Here is a 16,873-nt window from a genome sequence, read left to right on the forward strand (position 1 = left end):
CCCTTTTTTTTATTCCGTACGAAATCCTCAGAATCTTGGCCGTCCGACATATTGGGTTGCAACTTTATGACGTCCACATGCTTAATCGAGCTTCACATGGTGTTGAGGATATCTAGTGTTAGGCCCAATCTGGCCTAGCGTCAGCCATGGGTTAGGGCTTTTTTTACTGTCAAAAAAAAGTTTGAGATCTTCTTTTCGCAACTGAGCCGCAACCTCTCCACTGGAATTCCAACACTTGAAGGCGCAATGGATCAGTCAAACAAAACCCACCGAAAGCCAAAAGAGAAGAAGAAGTTCACTAGTAGGTTTATTCCGGATGAGACCTACGTACGCTTTTTTTTTTTTTTGCTAATCTCAAAACACAGGAGAGAAAGGGCAGAATCCGAAGGCTTTTGCATTTGCGAATCCCGGGAAGCTTCAAAAACAAGCGACAAGATCCCATGATGTGCGCTTTTCAAATTATGGCGCGGCGATTATGATTGAGAAGCTGTACTGATATATTGCTAAAATTTAGGTCAAAGAGAAGCGTCTTCACGTGCCCATGGTAAGAACGCTTCGTATCTTTCATCTTTCATAGTACTGATATTTTTAGGTGGATCGCCTCCCCGAGGAAGCACCACCATTAATAGTCGCTGTCGTCGGTCCCCCGGGGGTAAGTAATTGAGCCTTCTCTTATCCTTAAACTCTTGGTTGACAATATCCTAGACCGGGAAAACCACTCTAATTAAATCCCTCGTAAAACGCTACACCAAACATTCGTTGACAGCAATCCAAGGGCCAATAACAGTTGTATCAAGCAAGAAGCGCCGCCTGACATTCTTAGAGTGCGACAACTCCCTGACTTCAATGATTGATATCTCTAAGATCGCCGACATTGTATTACTTTTGATTGACGGGAATTTCGGATTTGAAATGGAGACCATGGAATTCCTCAATATCATGGCCACTCATGGTCTGCCCTCAAATATCTTTGGGATCCTTACTCATTTGGATCTCTTCAAATCCCAATCTGTTCTCCGGACCACAAAAAAAAGATTGAAGCATCGTTTTTGGTCGGAGCTCTACCAGGGAGCAAAATTATTCTACCTATCTGGAGTCATCAATGGACGATATCCTGATCGTGAAATTCACAATCTAAGTAGATTTATCTCTGTCATGAAAAACCCTAGACCTCTGGTCTGGAGAAACTCCCATTATTACCTCTTGGCGGATCGTATGGTCGACTTGACAGATCCGGTTGCTATAGAAGAGAACCATAAGACAGATAGGACTGTCGCTTTGTATGGCTATGTTAGAGGCCTCAATATTCCAGCAGATGGTGGAAGAGTGCATATCCCCGGTGTGGGGGATTTGTCGATTGCTAGTGTTGAGGCACTTCCGGATCCATGCCCTACTCCAGCTAGAGCACAGGCCGAAGGCAAGAGCAGGAGGAGATTAGGCGAAAAACAAAAACTAATATACGCCCCGATGAGTGACGTCGGTGGTGTTTTGGTTGATAAGGATGCTGTTTACATCAATGTTCCATCTCAGAACTTTGAAGAGGGTGCAGAGGGCCAAGGTGTGGGCGAGAGATTGGTCGTAGGGCTACAAAAAGGGAAAAAGGGAGAGGCAGAAGGTGTAAGACTGTTCTCTAACGGTGAAATGATAAAAAAGGTCCAAGATGACGACGAAGACGTTGGAAACGTTGGGAGAAAGCATATAAGGAAGGGAAGAGCATTGGACAAGCAACCTAACGAAAACGATACTGTGGAACTAGAGGATGACGATGAAGAGGAAGAAAATGAGGAATTCTTCGGAGACGAAGACGCAAGCGACGATGACCGGGCCACAGCAGTATCATTAAAGCCCGGAAGAGCCCTCCAAGACAATATCACTAAGTTTGGGAGCGGCACTGACGACGTCGCATTTGCTGATAGTGATTCCGACCTAGGATCACTGTCTGACGTCTCTGAAAGGTCTCTCGATGATGGCGAATTGCCATCAGATGCAGAAGTAGCAGAAAGCGACGATGAAGACGTACCACAGTGGAAATCAAATCTCGCTGATAACGCAAAGAAAATGTGGTCAAACAATCCTAATGGCCGGACGACAAGCTTGAGCAGGCTACTCTACGATGAGACTCTTACACCTAATCAAGTTATTCAGAAATGGCGGGGCGATGTTGTAGAAGCCAGTGAACAATCTGCTGAATCCCAAGGAAGTGATGAAGAGGATTTCTTCAAAAAGGTCGAAAATGAGGATGACGACGATGAGGTTAATACTCAGAAGGGTAAAAAGACCAAGAAAATCCTGGACAGGAGCATGCCGATGTATGACTTTGAGAAATTGGAGAAGTACTGGAGCGAGGAAGCAGCTCTGGAAGATCTCCGGAGCAGATTTATTACCGCGAATCTATTGGATGAAAAAGAAGGAGGTGGGGGAGGCGAATTCGAGGGCATTGCAGATGATGACGATGACGAAGGAGATGGTGTCTTTGAGGATTTGGAAACTGGCGAGAAACACGGAGGGGATCATGAAGGAGATGACGAAGATGACGAAGATGACGATGAAGGAGATGATGAGGACAGCTCAGAGGGGGAGGAAAGTGGGGGGGATAATGAAGAACTTTCTCTGGAAGAGGAGCGTGAAAAGAATGCGCGCAAGAAAGAGGAACTCAAACTACGGTTCGAAGAAGAGGATCGTGAAGGGATCAATAACGACAAGACCGGCACACGAGACGACGATGAAGAAGGATTTGGTGAAGATGACTGGTACGATGCCCAAAAAGCCAAGATTGCCAAACAATTAGCCGTTAATAAAGCCGAATTTGAACAACTGGACGATGGCACTCGAGTGCGAGTAGAGGGTTACCGAGCAGGTACTTACGCCAGAGTGGTTCTCAGCAATGTCCCGCACGAGTTTGTAACGAACTTCGACCCCATATACCCAATTCTCATCGGTGGATTGACGCCCACCGAAGATCGATTCGGGTTCTTACAAGTTCGGATCAAAAGACATAGATGGCATAAGAAAATTTTGAAAACGAACGATCCCCTGATTTTCTCATTGGGTTGGCGTCGTTTCCAGAGTATACCGGTCTATTCTACTTCAGATTCAAGAACCAGGAATCGAATGTTGAAGTACACTCCAGAACACATGCACTGTTTTGGTACTTTTTACGGCCCTCTTATCGCACCAAATACTGGTTTCTGCGCGGTTCAAAGTCTTTCGTCGAAAACCCCCGGTTTCCGCGTCTCAGCTACTGGTGTCGTTCTAAACGTAGACCAGTCCACTGAAATCGTCAAAAAGCTTAAGCTTACAGGTATCCCATATAAAATATGGAAAAACACGTCTTTCATCAAGGACATGTTTACTTCATCCCTGGAAGTTGCCAAGTTTGAAGGTGCCGCAATTAGGACAGTCTCTGGAATTCGTGGCCAAATTAAGAGAGCACTTGCAAAACCAGATGGTCATTTCAGAGCCACTTTTGAGGACAAAATTCTCATGAGTGATATTGTCTTCTTGAGAGCCTGGTATCCTGTCAAACCTAGGAAATTCTACAACCCTGTCACGAATCTATTACTGGAAGGGAAAGGCGAAGAAGCAAAGTTATGGCAGGGTATGAGATTGACTGGAGAGCTGAGGAGAGATATGGCAATCGCAACACCAAACCTTCCAAATTCTGCGTACAGAAAAATTGAGCGCCCGAAGAGGAACTTCAACCCTCTCCGTGTACCGAGAGCAGTTCAGAAAGATCTTCCTTTCGCCTCCCAGATTGCTCAGATGAAGCCGCGGAAGAAAGAGACATATGCGAGCAAGCGTGCGGTTGTGTTAGGCGGTGAAGAGAAACGTGCCAGGGATTTAATGCAGAAGATCTCTACCATGAAGAATGAAAAGGAAGCGAAGCGCAGGGAGGCAAAAGAGGCCAAAAGGGATATTTACCGAAAAAAGGTGGCTGAAAACTTGGAGATGAAAGCCGCAAGAGAGAAAAAAGAAAAGGATGAATATTGGGCAAAGGAGGGCAAAAAGAGAAGACACAGTGAGGTTGGGGGCGGCCGAGGCGGTCGAGGCGGCAGCAGAGGTGGGTCAAAGAGGAGCAAGAGGGAAGCGGATGATTAACTGTACTTTACTGTTATTTGTGTTTTGGTGTAAATAATGTTTCCGCTACCTCAAATAGCTTGTATACTTGGAATATTACTTAGGTAGACACAATTAAAGCCCAACCCTCACATGTGATACTAGAAGAGCAAATTTGAGATTGCTTCTATGTCTATTCAAACTGTATGACATATCGAGTGATATACCATTATCCTCCTTATTGCTGTTTTTTGTTTTTTGTTTTTGTTTAACTCATTAATTGCATGAACTTCTCGTTACAGTTGGCCCTCCCTACAAGGGTACGCTCGGTACCGGAAATCGGTACCCTTATAGCAAGGGCCAATTTGTGCTCAAAAAGGCCGGGGAGTGGCGATATTCACGTTATGGATACCACTGGCTGGTCCGTAAGTGCCGTTTTGCTAGCATCCTCTCACTTGCTAAAGGATAATTCAGAATAAGGATACATATTTTAGTCCCGATCGTATTCTTATAGTGAGAGTACACTGGACGAGATTCGGGTCAATTCCCGACACTCCTCTAGAGGGGTTTATATTTCATAAGATTACGAGTCTATCGACTATTTTGTTTGGGTGAACCGCTGAGAACATTCACTGTTTAAGAACACATACAGGTCTAAAACTTTTAATAAACAAAAAAAAAGAAAAAGAATGATATCCACTTTCTACTCATACAGCCCCAAAATTTACAAGTAGTTGATAATTGTCAACCTGATCTCAAGGCACCCCATCATCAGAATTATGTATTTTTATCATATCTAGCGTCCACTGCGCAGGAATTCTCCAACGCCTGCACAGTATCCGACCAACTCCGCCAATCTACTGGCCTCCTTTTTCTGTTCAATAGACCACTCCCCCAAGGCAGCCCTCAACCCCCTCTCCCCACTCTCGGCACCAACATCATTAACAATCGACTCCGAGTGACACTTCAAGAATACATTGATCCACGTTTGCACAAGCTCATAATCTCTCTTACTCCTCAATCTTTGAGTCAATGAGTCAACAAACGGCACCAACTCCTCGGGCTGTAAGCTACGAATCTCCAAGTCCGCCGAAGAGGGAGGGAGTGTCTTGAAGTGATTAAGGAAAGCGGTGTAGTCCCCGTTGGCATCAATTAATAGGTGCGTGAATTCGCTTTCTCCGGCATTGCGGGACATGCGTATGACACGAGACCTTTTAGCTTCGAGCGCTTGTACGGTCGCCAATTCATCCGTAGTATCGCTGCCTTTAATTGCAAGAGGACCCTCCTTATCTCCGAGGGAAGGAAGGAAAAATGGTGCCTTCTCAGGAGCTTTGGGAGCTTCTTTGGGTTTGTTACGTTGCTAAAATTTTGTGTTAGTCAAGTTCCAAGATAAATGATTTGTAGGTTTAATTTACCCTAATGACATCAAGATTCAATAATGTTTGCCATCTTGCGCGGGGGACAAGCGACATAGTCAACATCTTATCGCTTAATTGATCTGCGGTTGTGTAGACTCCTGTGCTATTTTCTTCTTTCTCGCTATCTTCGAACGCTGCCTCAATGATACTGATTCCGCCCTCTCCAGAGGCTGTTGGGGAAGTGAGATCTACAATCTCATCGTCCTTCAGATGTCTAGTCGGAACATGCCTAAAAAGTGTCCGATTTGTCCTATATTTAAGATGTTTCGGTAAGCATAGGAAGTCATGCAATATATAACCAAATTACCAGTGCTATCTTACCATAGGTCAACGCCAACACTGTCGACATGTGCCGTTGCCAAAAACTCACCGGTTCCAGAAAACGCCATTGCAGTAACTATACTTCTTGTTCGCACAGCATCGATGAGATGGCCGGTAGGCAAATCCCATATCCTAATTATGCTATCTGTGGAGGCCCCAAGTATCCATCGCCCATCGTTAGAAAAGCAGAAGTCACTTATCCTTCCCGCCGCACCCCAAAGCTCACGAACAACCTTCCGTGTTTCAATATCAATTATTCTGATACACAGGTCGTCGCAAGAAACAGCAAGAAGATCAGAGTGTCGATGTAGCTTGGCCCTAGTGATCGCTGTGAAGCTTTCCCAGTTGATCTCATGGAGGAGAACACCAGTGTTAAAGTCCCAGAACTTGATCTTTCCATCTAGCCCAGTGGAAATGACAGTACGGTTCAGGGCATCAGTAACCAAGCCAGTTACAGTCTTTGTATGCTTTCCCTTTCCGGCAACGCCGAATCGACCGAGTGCAGTTCCTTGGGATTTTATCTGTTTCGCCTGTGAAGCTGTCATGGGTTCAGGGAAACGACGTCTATGAAGCCCACTCTGAAGGTTATACATATCGATTCCGCCACTGCTTGATCCAAGCAATGCAAAAGTGCCACATGCAGAGATAGCGACACTTTTAACTTCTCCTTGATCCCTAGTTTCGAGGACCCATCGTCCGATCTTTTTACCCTGGAAGCTCCAACATCTCGCGGCTCGCTCGCCTTTATGCCCTGTGACAACACCCTCCCAGTCTCTCCCGGCACTCCCGGCGCCGTCTTCGCCTGAAGACGTTGCAATACATGTTATAGGGCCGGCCTTTGCCCCCGAGATTGCCCCCGCGAGTGAGGCTGTAGCGGGGTTATTTTTGGCTGCCTTTGTAACCTTCTTAACAGTAGCACCTTGAGAGAATTCAAAAGACTGCGCGTCATTCCTTAGGGAAAGAGCCCAGAAGGAACGATCGAGGGATGATGAAAGAAGGAAATGAGAATTTGCCGGCGAGAAGAATGTAAGGCTTGTTATTGGCTGAGAGTGCCCGGAACGTGATCGAAGGATACGAGGAAGTGTTGTGTGAGGAGAGTCAAATATCCATTCCTAAAAGAATATAAGTATTTCAACTTGTGGAGAAGACAAATTGCACAAACCTTGACGCTGTTGTCTCCTCCGCTGGTAACCAGGACATTTTGGCCTGCTAACCATTCCACGATTACACCAGATCCAGAAGGGCCCTCATGCACGTTTCTCATGACACCAACAACTTTTCGTTTCTTGAGGTTCCAAAGAGTGACATCTCCGTCATCATCTCCAACCGCAAGTATTTTCCCCCCTCCCTCGCCTTCCCTTTTAGTTTTGCCAGCACCAACTGCTGGATCCGTGCAGAATGAAATGCTTGTTACACGCTTTTTCCCCCGAGATGACGCTGCAATGCTCCCTGGCATTGCAGAGTTTAGTGTGAACAATGGGGTATCAGTGAGAATGTTGTGAAGATGTATCTCTCCAGTGGAATATCCAATGGCCAGGATAGAAATCACTGGAGTTTGAACAAGAGTGGTTATGGCCGGAGCGGATTTTGAAGAAGTTATTGGCGCAGGGAGGGGTGAAAGTATAGTGTGGATCTTCTTGCTGTAGAATGATAATTTAGTATCTGAGACACTAGAAAAAAATCGAATGAGTGCTCTAGCCATACCTCGTTTTCACGTTCCAAATTTCTAGAGATCCATTCGCTTTCCCTACAACAACCTTGTTCAAGAAAGTGCTTGGATGCACAAGAGCCGTGACCTCACCCACAACCTCAATCTCAGTATAAACCTCTCCGGTTGTCCTCCTCCATACCACTAATCCCCAATCGAAAGCGCCAACAACCCAGTCTCCAAATATCAAGAGCTCTCGCCATCTCCCATCCCGTTTACCTCCACTTTGCAGTGTTCTGACCGGCTCAAGTTCAGCGATCTTCTTTCCTCTCTTGAAAATCCAAACGCGGATCAATTCATCGTCGAAGGCAGCGTATACGAGGTCCTTATGGGCGATGACTCGGCGGATGAGACCGGGAGTAGCAGGAGAAGATACGAATAAGATATTTAAACGTCGGATATCATAGGTTTGTAGGGTGTTTGAAAGCGCAGTTGTGATTTGAAAAGTCTTGCCTAATGGAAGAAGAGTAAATGGAGTCGCTGGCGCAGATGTCGAAGTGATGTGACCGAGAGCCTAGAATAGGTGAGATTGATCAACTTTAAGTCGATAAAAACATAGAGCTAAAATTGGGATCATCATACTCTGAAAGGGGCCAAAATCTTTGAGTGTAATGGTGTCTGGGGTGAAGCGGCGAGAGTATTTGTAGCGACAACACCCCCACCAGCTGCTATAATGGAGGTGCGCTGACGTTTATTGGGTGCCATAGCTGGGGTACTATAAATGCGCTGATAGGATGGTGTTATTCAGTTAGACGAATGGCAGAACACGGAACAGCTAGCCTTGAAGCTTTGTGTTCCAATGGCACTGAAATTTGTACTAGTGGTTGGGGATCATGAGAATTTCAAGCAGATTTATTTTTTGTTAGCGTTGAGTTTGAGGCTCAATGATTAGATCGATCTGATAATGAATGACATCAGGGCTAGGGGTGACTGTACCTACCATCCACAAGGGTGTAACTACAATATTTGCGGATATGCGAAATATCGCTACTTGATAATACAATTAAACTGGAGTTCTTACACTCATAACTCTTTGTATACCGGAATATCCGGTGATTTCCACCTTAAGTATAGCGACGAACACTTATGTCCTGTTAGGTTCAGAGGTTAGAATTCAACCAAATGGTCCACTCATGGGCTTTTGTAATATATATAAACATCCAGCCCGCAGAAACCACCAGATAAAATATGTAACTCTAAGAATACAATTACTTGTTGATACCATTGCATGGCAGCACAACTGCGTGTCCTATATACATGTACCTATGAATATTAACCTCTCTTGCGGAGAGCTACTATTGGGACAGGGTAAAGAGACCCTTTCCTTAAAAAAAAAACTGGCTAAGTTCTAAACCACGAATGTTTTTGAAGAGTCTGTAAATAACGGGCCAAGAAATTATTGCTTCAAAAAAAGTACATATACACATTATCGCCTTCTGTCCATAAGTGTTTATCATTATTTCTTTCCCTTATTCTTCTTTGCGGTTCTCTTTTGTGCTCTCACATCCTTTTTCAACCTGGCATCAACAACCTTATATTTACCCTTGACACCCTTCGGCCTTCCATGGCCCTTATTACCACCTTTGGCAACAACGACTGTGACCTTTTTCTTTGGTTTCTTCTTCGCTGCCTTTTGCATAAGCTTTGTGATGCTTTGTGCCTTGTCTTTCTCCGTAACACCATCCTCGTCCGCCATCAATGCACTCTTCTTACGCAGCTTCTCCATCCTTTGATGAGCTTTAAACTTTTTGCGATCCTTAGCTTCTTGAACCTTCTTGATTGGCCGAGCATTTAAAGCTCGCATCTTTTCCTTGATCGCTGCTGCACCCTCGGCGGTGATAGGACGTATAGGCTTCGAATGATTGTTTTCGTCGTCAAGGAACCAGTCAGGAAGGCCATCCTTGTCCCGGAAGGAGAACTTATTGAAATTATCATCTATAATATCAATTTTGGCCTTTTTCCCTGAAGCAATTCGTTGTGCAAGAGACATGGCTTCAGCAGTGATGATGTTGATATCTAGAATGTCGTATTAGTACAACCTACGCAGAATGAGATATATTAAAACTCACCAAGCTTGCCGTTCTTTTTAGGTTCTTGAGTTGAATCCCAATGTTCATCTTTGCTTCCCTTGACAATCTCAATACCGTCATCTTCCCATTCTTCCTCAGTTTCGAAACCATCCTCCGACCCTGCGAGCTCCTCTTCAGCTTCATCAGCCATTTCCTCGTCACTCGCATCGACTGCTGTATCTGCATCTCCCATTTCTTCGTCTGAGCCCTCATCATCCCCTTCACCTTCCTCGAGATCTGATCCGTCTTCACTTTCGACTTCGTCGTCAATGTCTGCAAATATTTCCTGATCAAAGAACATGGAAGCTCTTTTGCTTAAGCCATCCTTGCCCTTAACGTGACTGTCGTCTAAGGTTGTCATCAGTTTGTCTTTCGTTTCACCATCTTCATCCTCACTATCGCTCTCATCGCTGCTCTCCGCTTCGTCAACCACGACCTCATCGTCACTACTTTCTTCCTTCTCCTCTATACCATGCCATTCGCCGTCCTCGTGCTCTTTTCTCGCCTTTTTGGCTTTATACTTTGCATCGGTTTCAGCTTTTCTTTCCCGATATTGCTCGTACCTATCATGCAAAATTTGATTAGTAAAGGTAATAAAAATATTCGATATGGTGCCTTACAAGCCATCTAATTCGGCCTCCATCCTGTCTGCCTCTTCATCCTCTGTGTCATCTACCTCCGAATCACCCATATCTAAATCTTTTCTTTTCTTGTCATCCTCTTCAACAACCACGTTCATTTTGCCCTTGACTATCTCCCCAAGGGCACCAGCTTTATCGACAGGTTTAAGACCAAACATGGAGTCCCATTGTTGCTCTTGTCCGATTTCCATCGGGGTAGTCATGTGAAGCTGTAACCGTACGATCTCTTTTTGTTTTTTCTCGTTTTCTCTTCGCCTTGCACGTTTCTTTTCGGCGGATTCTTTCTGTTTGAGAAGCTCGAGATCTTGCTCGATTTGTAGCTCTTCGTCCATAGGGGTGATTTCGGCGGCTTCAACGACCTTGTCATCCTTTTTCTTGACTACCAATCCAAACTATTACACGTCAGTCCCGTAACGACGCCCGAGTGTAGGAAATTTTACCTTTTCCCTAACGGAAAGTCGCCATTTGAGCAGGTGTTTGAATTCTTTTCGGCCTAAGACCCTAAGATCCTGACAGCAGTTTCGGATCTCTACGGTTGTCTCTGGGAGTTTGGAAATCGCCGCAATCGCTAGATCTCCACCCTTTTTTTCCTCAAAGGACAACCTGTTTAAGCTTCCTAGCATTTGAATTGGATCCGTAGTCTCAATGAACTCGTTGACAGGAACTTCCTTGAATTGCAGGTAATCGCCCTCTTCATAACCATCTCTCTTTCTCTTTTTGACCTCCGGATTGAAGACCTTAGCCTCATTATTCGGGGTAGCGTCCGGCAATTCCTCGAATACGCTCCGGGGGTCAAGGAATTTAGGGTCTACTCTTTTAGGAGCTTTATAACCTCTGCAAACGACGAAGATTTCCGCAGATACGGCACGTGACGATGGGGGTTTGGTGGCTTCAACTTTGGTGAACAGCTGATTGAACACCCACATAAGGTTGTTAAAATCACGAGAGCGGAAAACCTTGGTAACGAAAGTTCCTCCTTCTATCAGAAACTCCGTGGCGAGCTTGAGAGACTGGAGAACAAGCTCTGCCTGTGTGAAAGCATCCTGAACCCACGCAGTACCAACGTTTGGAGCACCATCATGCATGACGGTATCCGCTTTCCATGACTTCAAATGTCCTCGGATTGTGGCCCTGCATTTTTCTGTGGTGATATCGCTTTGGAAAGAAATAACTTTAGGGATAGGTTTGATTGGCGCGAGATCAACGGCGACAATAAGGGAGTTTACGGGCATGCATTCCGCAGCAACCTGGGACCAGGAACCTGGGGCAGCGCAGAGATCAAGGACTACTTTGCTCTTTTCGAGGAAATTGTATTTCTTATTAAGCTGAATCAATTTGAACGCGGCACGAGCACGGTAGCCTTTTTGTTTGGCGAGCTTGTACCTATAAAGATTTTAGTTTCTTGAAATCTTAAGGTGTCGGATGTGGGATCTTTTTTTTTCTTTTCTTTCTGCGTACCATTTATCAAGACGACCTTTTCCATGCTAAAAAACGACTCAATTAAAACACATTCGGGTAAACAAGAGGAGATAGCTCACCTTCTTTTGAATCGCCATTGTGGGCAAATGCAGAAAAGAAGCTGAAGGGAATGGTATGTGGGGTTCTGTCTGTTGAAGGTGCTGGAGAGGATAGCAACCTCGAAATTCATTTTTTTTCTTTCTTGCCAAGATTTCACTGTGCGAAACTGCGCTAGTATACGCCAAGAATGAGGCTCAAGGAGTGAAGCCCTAATTGCTCAGCCCTGTCACCCGCAACCTGTCCTCCTTCCAGTATCAATCGCGGGAGTCCCAGAGAAGATCTTTGTGAACCCCTGGAATTGATTCACAGCCCTCAACTAACCGGTTCAGCTTCTTGATTTAGAAAAGGAGTTCGATCAGACTCCTGTGACGAAGTACCTTGACACCAGTATTATATAAAACAACCTTATCCGCTTGACATCTTCTCGAGTCCACAGTACTGCGATAGAGTTCGCAACATCCAAGATGTTTACCACATTCGTTGAAGTTTGGGCGACTCCGCTCTTGTTCTTCTCGATGACATTTACCTTAATGTTGATGTGTTTACCTACAAGGCATCATCCATCAAACACTGAGAAGAAGCGAGTTGTCGTGTTGGTGTTAGGGGATATTGGCCGGAGTCCAAGGATGCAGCATCATTGCTTGTCGTTGGCAAGGAAAGGAGCTATAGTGGATCTTGTGGGATATGAAGGTCTATTTTAGTTCAACTATACACTTCTGAACTACGAGCTAATTTTCAATTAGAATCACTTCCTCGTCCTGAGCTACTCGGAAATACTAATATACACAGATACCCTCTTCCGGTGCCTCCAAAGTTATTCAACACTTCTACACCGCTTACATTCGTCATTTTTGCACCTTTCAAGGCATTCTTTCAGTTCACCTCATTGCTTTACTGCCTTCTTTACGTAATCCCGCCATCAGCAGGCTATATTCTTCTACAAAACCCACCGGCCATACCTACTCTCATTGTCACTCAGTTCGTTAGCAAGCTGAGAATGCAGAAGGTTGTTATTGATTGGCACAATTTTGGATGGAGTATTTTGATGATGAAGCTCAACGAGCATCCTATTGTGTGGTTCTGCAAATTTTACGAGAAAGTCTTTGGAAGGGCCGCATACGCCAATTTTGCAGTTACAAATGCTATGGCAAAGGTTTTAAAAGATGATATGGGAATCAAAGCTCCCATCAGAACTTTGTATGACCGACCACCAATGCATTTTGTCCCGCTAGACGCTGCTGCTAAGAAGGAATTTCTTGAATCGCACCCAGCAACTAAACGCCATGCAGCAGCTATACTTTCAGGGAAAACCAAGATGATAACCTCTTCCACATCCTGGACACCAGACGAAGATTTCTCTCAGCTGCTTGCAGCCCTTCTTTCATATGACAGTTATGCGAGTGGAGCAAACTTTCTCAAGCCTGGCTCAGCTCCATCAATTCTTGCAATTATCACTGGCAAAGGACCCCTGAAGGATGGGTATATTGCTACGATTGAGAAGCTTGAATTTCAATTTATCACCGTAGAGACTGTATGGCTGGAATCGGAGGATTACCCAAAGATGATTGCCTGTGCCGACTTGGGAATCAGCTTGCATACTAGTACTTCTGGTGTAGATCTGCCAATGAAAGTTGTGGACCTATTTGGCGTGGGCGTTCCGGTTGCTGCGTTCGGATTTTATGCTTTGAGGGAGCTGGTGAAGCATCGTGAGAACGGAATTGTATTCAAGGATGGTCAAGATCTGGGTGAAAATTTGAAGGTATTGTTTATTCATTGGATTCATATCTTACAATTTTGCAGGCGTTGTTGACTAATACATTCCCTAATAGACTTTGTTTAATCCGAGCTCAAGGGAGTTGGAAAGGTTGAAGATGGGGGCTATGAAAGAGACTCATGATCGATGGGACGAGAATTGGGATAATATAGCTGCACCAGTTTTTGGACTTTGAGGGAACATTAGTATTTTTTTCACATAGATTTGTTTAGTCAAGGAAAGTTATACATAGCGAAGATATTATCCGTTGACTTAAGCTCACATATTACGAGCATCCTAATTATGGCCCAAAGGGGTTTGACCGGGTTTATTAAGGCTTAACGCCTTCTTGGGAAGTATATATCCCTTACCTCCTGTAGGGATCTGCTATCACGTGACCGTACCTACTCTAGCGTATCTGCCCCACTGTGCAACAAACAACCCCTCCCAACCCCGCCAAAATACCAGAAATCATTCGCTGCCTGTTATTTCAAGAGACACCACGCGCGACATTTACCCTAGTACTCTGGACGGTTCATGGCCTCTGAAGCAGCAGAAAAATTCTCCGTCATGTCTATCGCCGACGCACAAACAGTTTCCCACGGGCCTTGCTCGAATGCGGCCGAGTGGAAATCACAGCTCGAATCAGCCTCGGGACTTCCTGAGTCATACTCTTTGACCAAAACTCTTGTTTTCAAGCCAAGTACGAATATTCCGTCCCCAAAACTGCTCCTTTTTCTAGAATAAAACTATGCTCTTATAAGGGAAAAAAAAAAAAAAAAATGCACGAGTGTGAGAGAAGCTGTAACTAGTGTTTTTGAACGCGCGCACGAATGTCGTGAACAAATTTCTTATAATGGAGACTTTTAGAAACCCCAAAATCGCAGACCGCTGTCCTTATCGTCCTTGTCGCCCTAGAGGATACAAACACCCCATCTAGCCTCATCGCAAAGGCGGTCGATGTCAAAGAGCCTCGCATGGCTGCCGCAGATGCGGTCCAAACTGCGTTGGGAGTAGAACCGGCTAATGGTAAGCATCCAACCATTCCCCCACAAACAATTGAACGAATATTGATAACTTTAAATGCAGTTTCTCCTCTTTCCATCACCAAGGAAAACGCTACTGCTGTTCAGGTGGTGCTCGACAGCCGTCTGGTCGAGTCTACTTCTAAGATCGCGGTTCACCCCTCAAAGTCAGATGTAACCGTATTTATTTCAGGGGCGGAGATCAAGACCCATTTGGAGGGAACTGGCGTTAAGGTCACTGTTGTAGAGTTCGGATTGGCCAGCGTCCAGGCCGCTTCAAAGGAGGTTGCTAAGGCTTCTCCAGTGAAAGTTTCAACAAAGAAGGATTCCGAAATCCACGGCGCGGAGCTTATTGGTATCACTACAAGGAAAGAAGCCGATTTCTCGAACTGGTACCAGCAGGTTCTTACCAAAGGTGATATGCTGGACTACTATGATATCTCTGGATGCTACATTTTGAAGGTTTGGCCCTCGATTGACTTCAAGATGAATTGAGCTAATTGGACACTCTGGATAGCCGTGGTCCTATGCGGTCTGGGAGAAGGTCCAACGCTGGTTTGATGATAACATTAAGACCATTGGAGTTGAAAACTGCTACTTTCCCATGTTTGTTTCCGCAAAGGTCCTCGAGCGCGAGAAGGATCATATCGAAGGATTCGCTCCTGAAGTAGCTTGGGTCACTAAGGCGTATGTTTTAATGCACATTCCAGTAAATAGCCCACAATGAAGCGCTGATTTTATATCTACATATCTACAGCGGCAGCACCGATCTCGAGGAGCACATTGCTATCCGTCCTACCTCAGAGACCGTTATGTACCCCTACTACGCCAAATGGATCCGTAGTCATCGTGACCTTCCCCTGAAATTGAACCAGTGGAACTCAGTTGTCCGCTGGGAATTCAAGCACCCCCAACCTTTCCTCCGCACACGTGAGTTCCTCTGGCAGGAAGGCCATACCGCACACATGACTCGCAAGATGGCCGAGGAGGAGGTGATGCAGATCCTTGACTGGTACTCTGGTGTCTACTCTGAGCTTCTCGCTGTCCCGACTATCAAAGGTAAAAAGACAGAAAAAGAGAAGTTTGCTGGTGGTCTCTTCACTACCACTGTAGAGGGTTATATCCCAACAACCGGCCGTGGTATCCAGGGAGCAACATCCCATTGTTTGGGTCAGAACTTCTCAAAGATGTTCAACATCATTGTCGAGAATCCGGACTGGAAGGAGGGAGACCCAGAGGAAGATAAGAAGGTGTATGTGTGGCAAAACTCCTGGGGTCTGTCGACCCGTGTCATTGGTGTCTGCGTCATGATTCACGGTGACAACAAGGGGCTTGTTCTCCCCCCTAAGGTGGCCGCTCACCAGGTTGTCATTGTCCCCTGTGGTCTCACCGCAAGAACTACTGATGAAGAGAGAAAGACTCTCTTGGAGGGCGTCTCTGAGATCGCAGTCACTCTGCAAAAGGCCGGCATTCGTGTCAAGGCTGACACTCGTGAGACCTACTCTCCTGGATACAAGTTCAATGACTGGGAGCTTAAGGGTGTCCCATTGAGAATTGAGTATGGTCCCAAGGATATTGTGAAGAAGCAGGTCCTCTCCGTCCGTCGTGACAATGGCGAGAAGACACCCATTCCTCTTGATGGGCTCGCATCTACAATTCAAACTCTCCTTGACACTATCCAATCAGATCTGTACATCAAGGCGAAGAAATCATTCGATGAGCACACCAAGATCATTACCAAGTGGGAGGAATTCACCCCGGCATTGAATGCCAAGAATGTCATCCTTATTCCCCACTGTAAGCTTATCTCATCTTTATGCATACCAAATAAAGCTCATTACTTACAATTATTTCTACCGGAACTTAGGTGACCGTGAGGAGTGTGAGGATGAAATCAAAGAACGCAGCAAGGGCACTAATGAGGGCGGAGAGCCAGAAGACGCAAAGGCCCCATCCATGGGTGCCAAGTCCTTGTGTATTCCGTTTGAGCAGCCAACCGGTGAACACGCCATTGTCCCAGGAACTACAAAGTGCACCCAATGTGGTGAGAATGCAAAGGTACCTATTGAATCATATCTGTACAAGTTATTCTTGGCATATATTGACTATTTGAATAGCATTACACACTTTTTGGAAGATCCTATTAGTTTTGAGGTTTCTTCCATATCTATTTCCTGTTTCTGGTCAAAGATTCAATCTAGCATTTCTTTGCTCTTTGTACGCAATTGGCAGATGAGGAGATATAGTACCCAAATCTGATTCTTTACCAAATTTATTTGCTACTAGATAATCATGATCATTCCCTTTTTTGGACAAAGCATTGTAAGACAAAAGCGCCGCTAAACAGAAGGGCCTTCGCAAGAA

General features: G+C 45.3%; 6 protein-coding genes across 6 annotated transcripts; 4 read left to right on the top strand and 2 right to left on the bottom strand.

The window, feature by feature from the left end:
- Positions 1–246: 246 nt before the first annotated feature.
- On the top strand, positions 247–4,098 carry LAJ45_06542 (uncharacterized protein; the record flags this gene model as incomplete). Its single annotated transcript, XM_046116105.1, has 5 exons — positions 247–301; positions 366–445; positions 515–544; positions 593–652; positions 706–4,098. The coding sequence occupies 5 exons, from the start codon at positions 247–249 to the stop codon at positions 4,096–4,098; spliced, it is 3,618 nt and encodes a 1,205-aa protein (XP_045970766.1).
- Positions 4,099–4,852: 754 nt separating this feature from the next.
- On the bottom strand, positions 4,853–8,208 carry LAJ45_06543 (uncharacterized protein; the record flags this gene model as incomplete). The annotated part of the gene is made up of 6 exons (XM_046116106.1): positions 4,853–5,416; positions 5,472–5,724; positions 5,796–6,907; positions 6,958–7,435; positions 7,500–8,017; positions 8,086–8,208. The coding sequence occupies 6 exons, from the start codon at positions 8,206–8,208 to the stop codon at positions 4,853–4,855; spliced, it is 3,048 nt and encodes a 1,015-aa protein (XP_045970767.1).
- A 751-nt stretch (positions 8,209–8,959) lies between these two features.
- Positions 8,960–11,769, bottom strand: LAJ45_06544 (uncharacterized protein; the record flags this gene model as incomplete). Its single annotated transcript, XM_046116107.1, has 6 exons — positions 8,960–9,519; positions 9,573–10,135; positions 10,193–10,605; positions 10,654–11,596; positions 11,672–11,697; positions 11,752–11,769. 6 exons carry the CDS (start codon positions 11,767–11,769, stop codon positions 8,960–8,962), a joined length of 2,523 nt encoding a protein of 840 aa, XP_045970768.1.
- A 426-nt stretch (positions 11,770–12,195) lies between these two features.
- On the top strand, positions 12,196–13,009 carry LAJ45_06545 (uncharacterized protein; the record flags this gene model as incomplete). The annotated part of the gene is made up of 3 exons (XM_046116108.1): positions 12,196–12,421; positions 12,475–12,928; positions 13,003–13,009. The coding sequence occupies 3 exons, from the start codon at positions 12,196–12,198 to the stop codon at positions 13,007–13,009; spliced, it is 687 nt and encodes a 228-aa protein (XP_045970769.1).
- Positions 13,010–13,046: 37 nt separating this feature from the next.
- LAJ45_06546 (uncharacterized protein) lies at positions 13,047–13,680 on the top strand (the record flags this gene model as incomplete). The annotated part of the gene is made up of 2 exons (XM_046116109.1): positions 13,047–13,490; positions 13,561–13,680. The coding sequence occupies 2 exons, from the start codon at positions 13,047–13,049 to the stop codon at positions 13,678–13,680; spliced, it is 564 nt and encodes a 187-aa protein (XP_045970770.1).
- A 374-nt stretch (positions 13,681–14,054) lies between these two features.
- Positions 14,055–16,656, top strand: LAJ45_06547 (uncharacterized protein; the record flags this gene model as incomplete). The annotated part of the gene is made up of 7 exons (XM_046116110.1): positions 14,055–14,187; positions 14,355–14,513; positions 14,574–14,971; positions 15,027–15,196; positions 15,267–16,306; positions 16,377–16,567; positions 16,627–16,656. 7 exons carry the CDS (start codon positions 14,055–14,057, stop codon positions 16,654–16,656), a joined length of 2,121 nt encoding a protein of 706 aa, XP_045970771.1.
- Positions 16,657–16,873: the final 217 nt, after the last annotated feature.

The sequence above is a fragment of the Morchella importuna genome, assembly GCF_003444635.1.
Source record: "Morchella importuna strain M04M26 chromosome Unknown Morimp01GS019, whole genome shotgun sequence".
NCBI lineage: Eukaryota > Fungi > Ascomycota > Pezizomycetes > Pezizales > Morchellaceae > Morchella > Morchella importuna.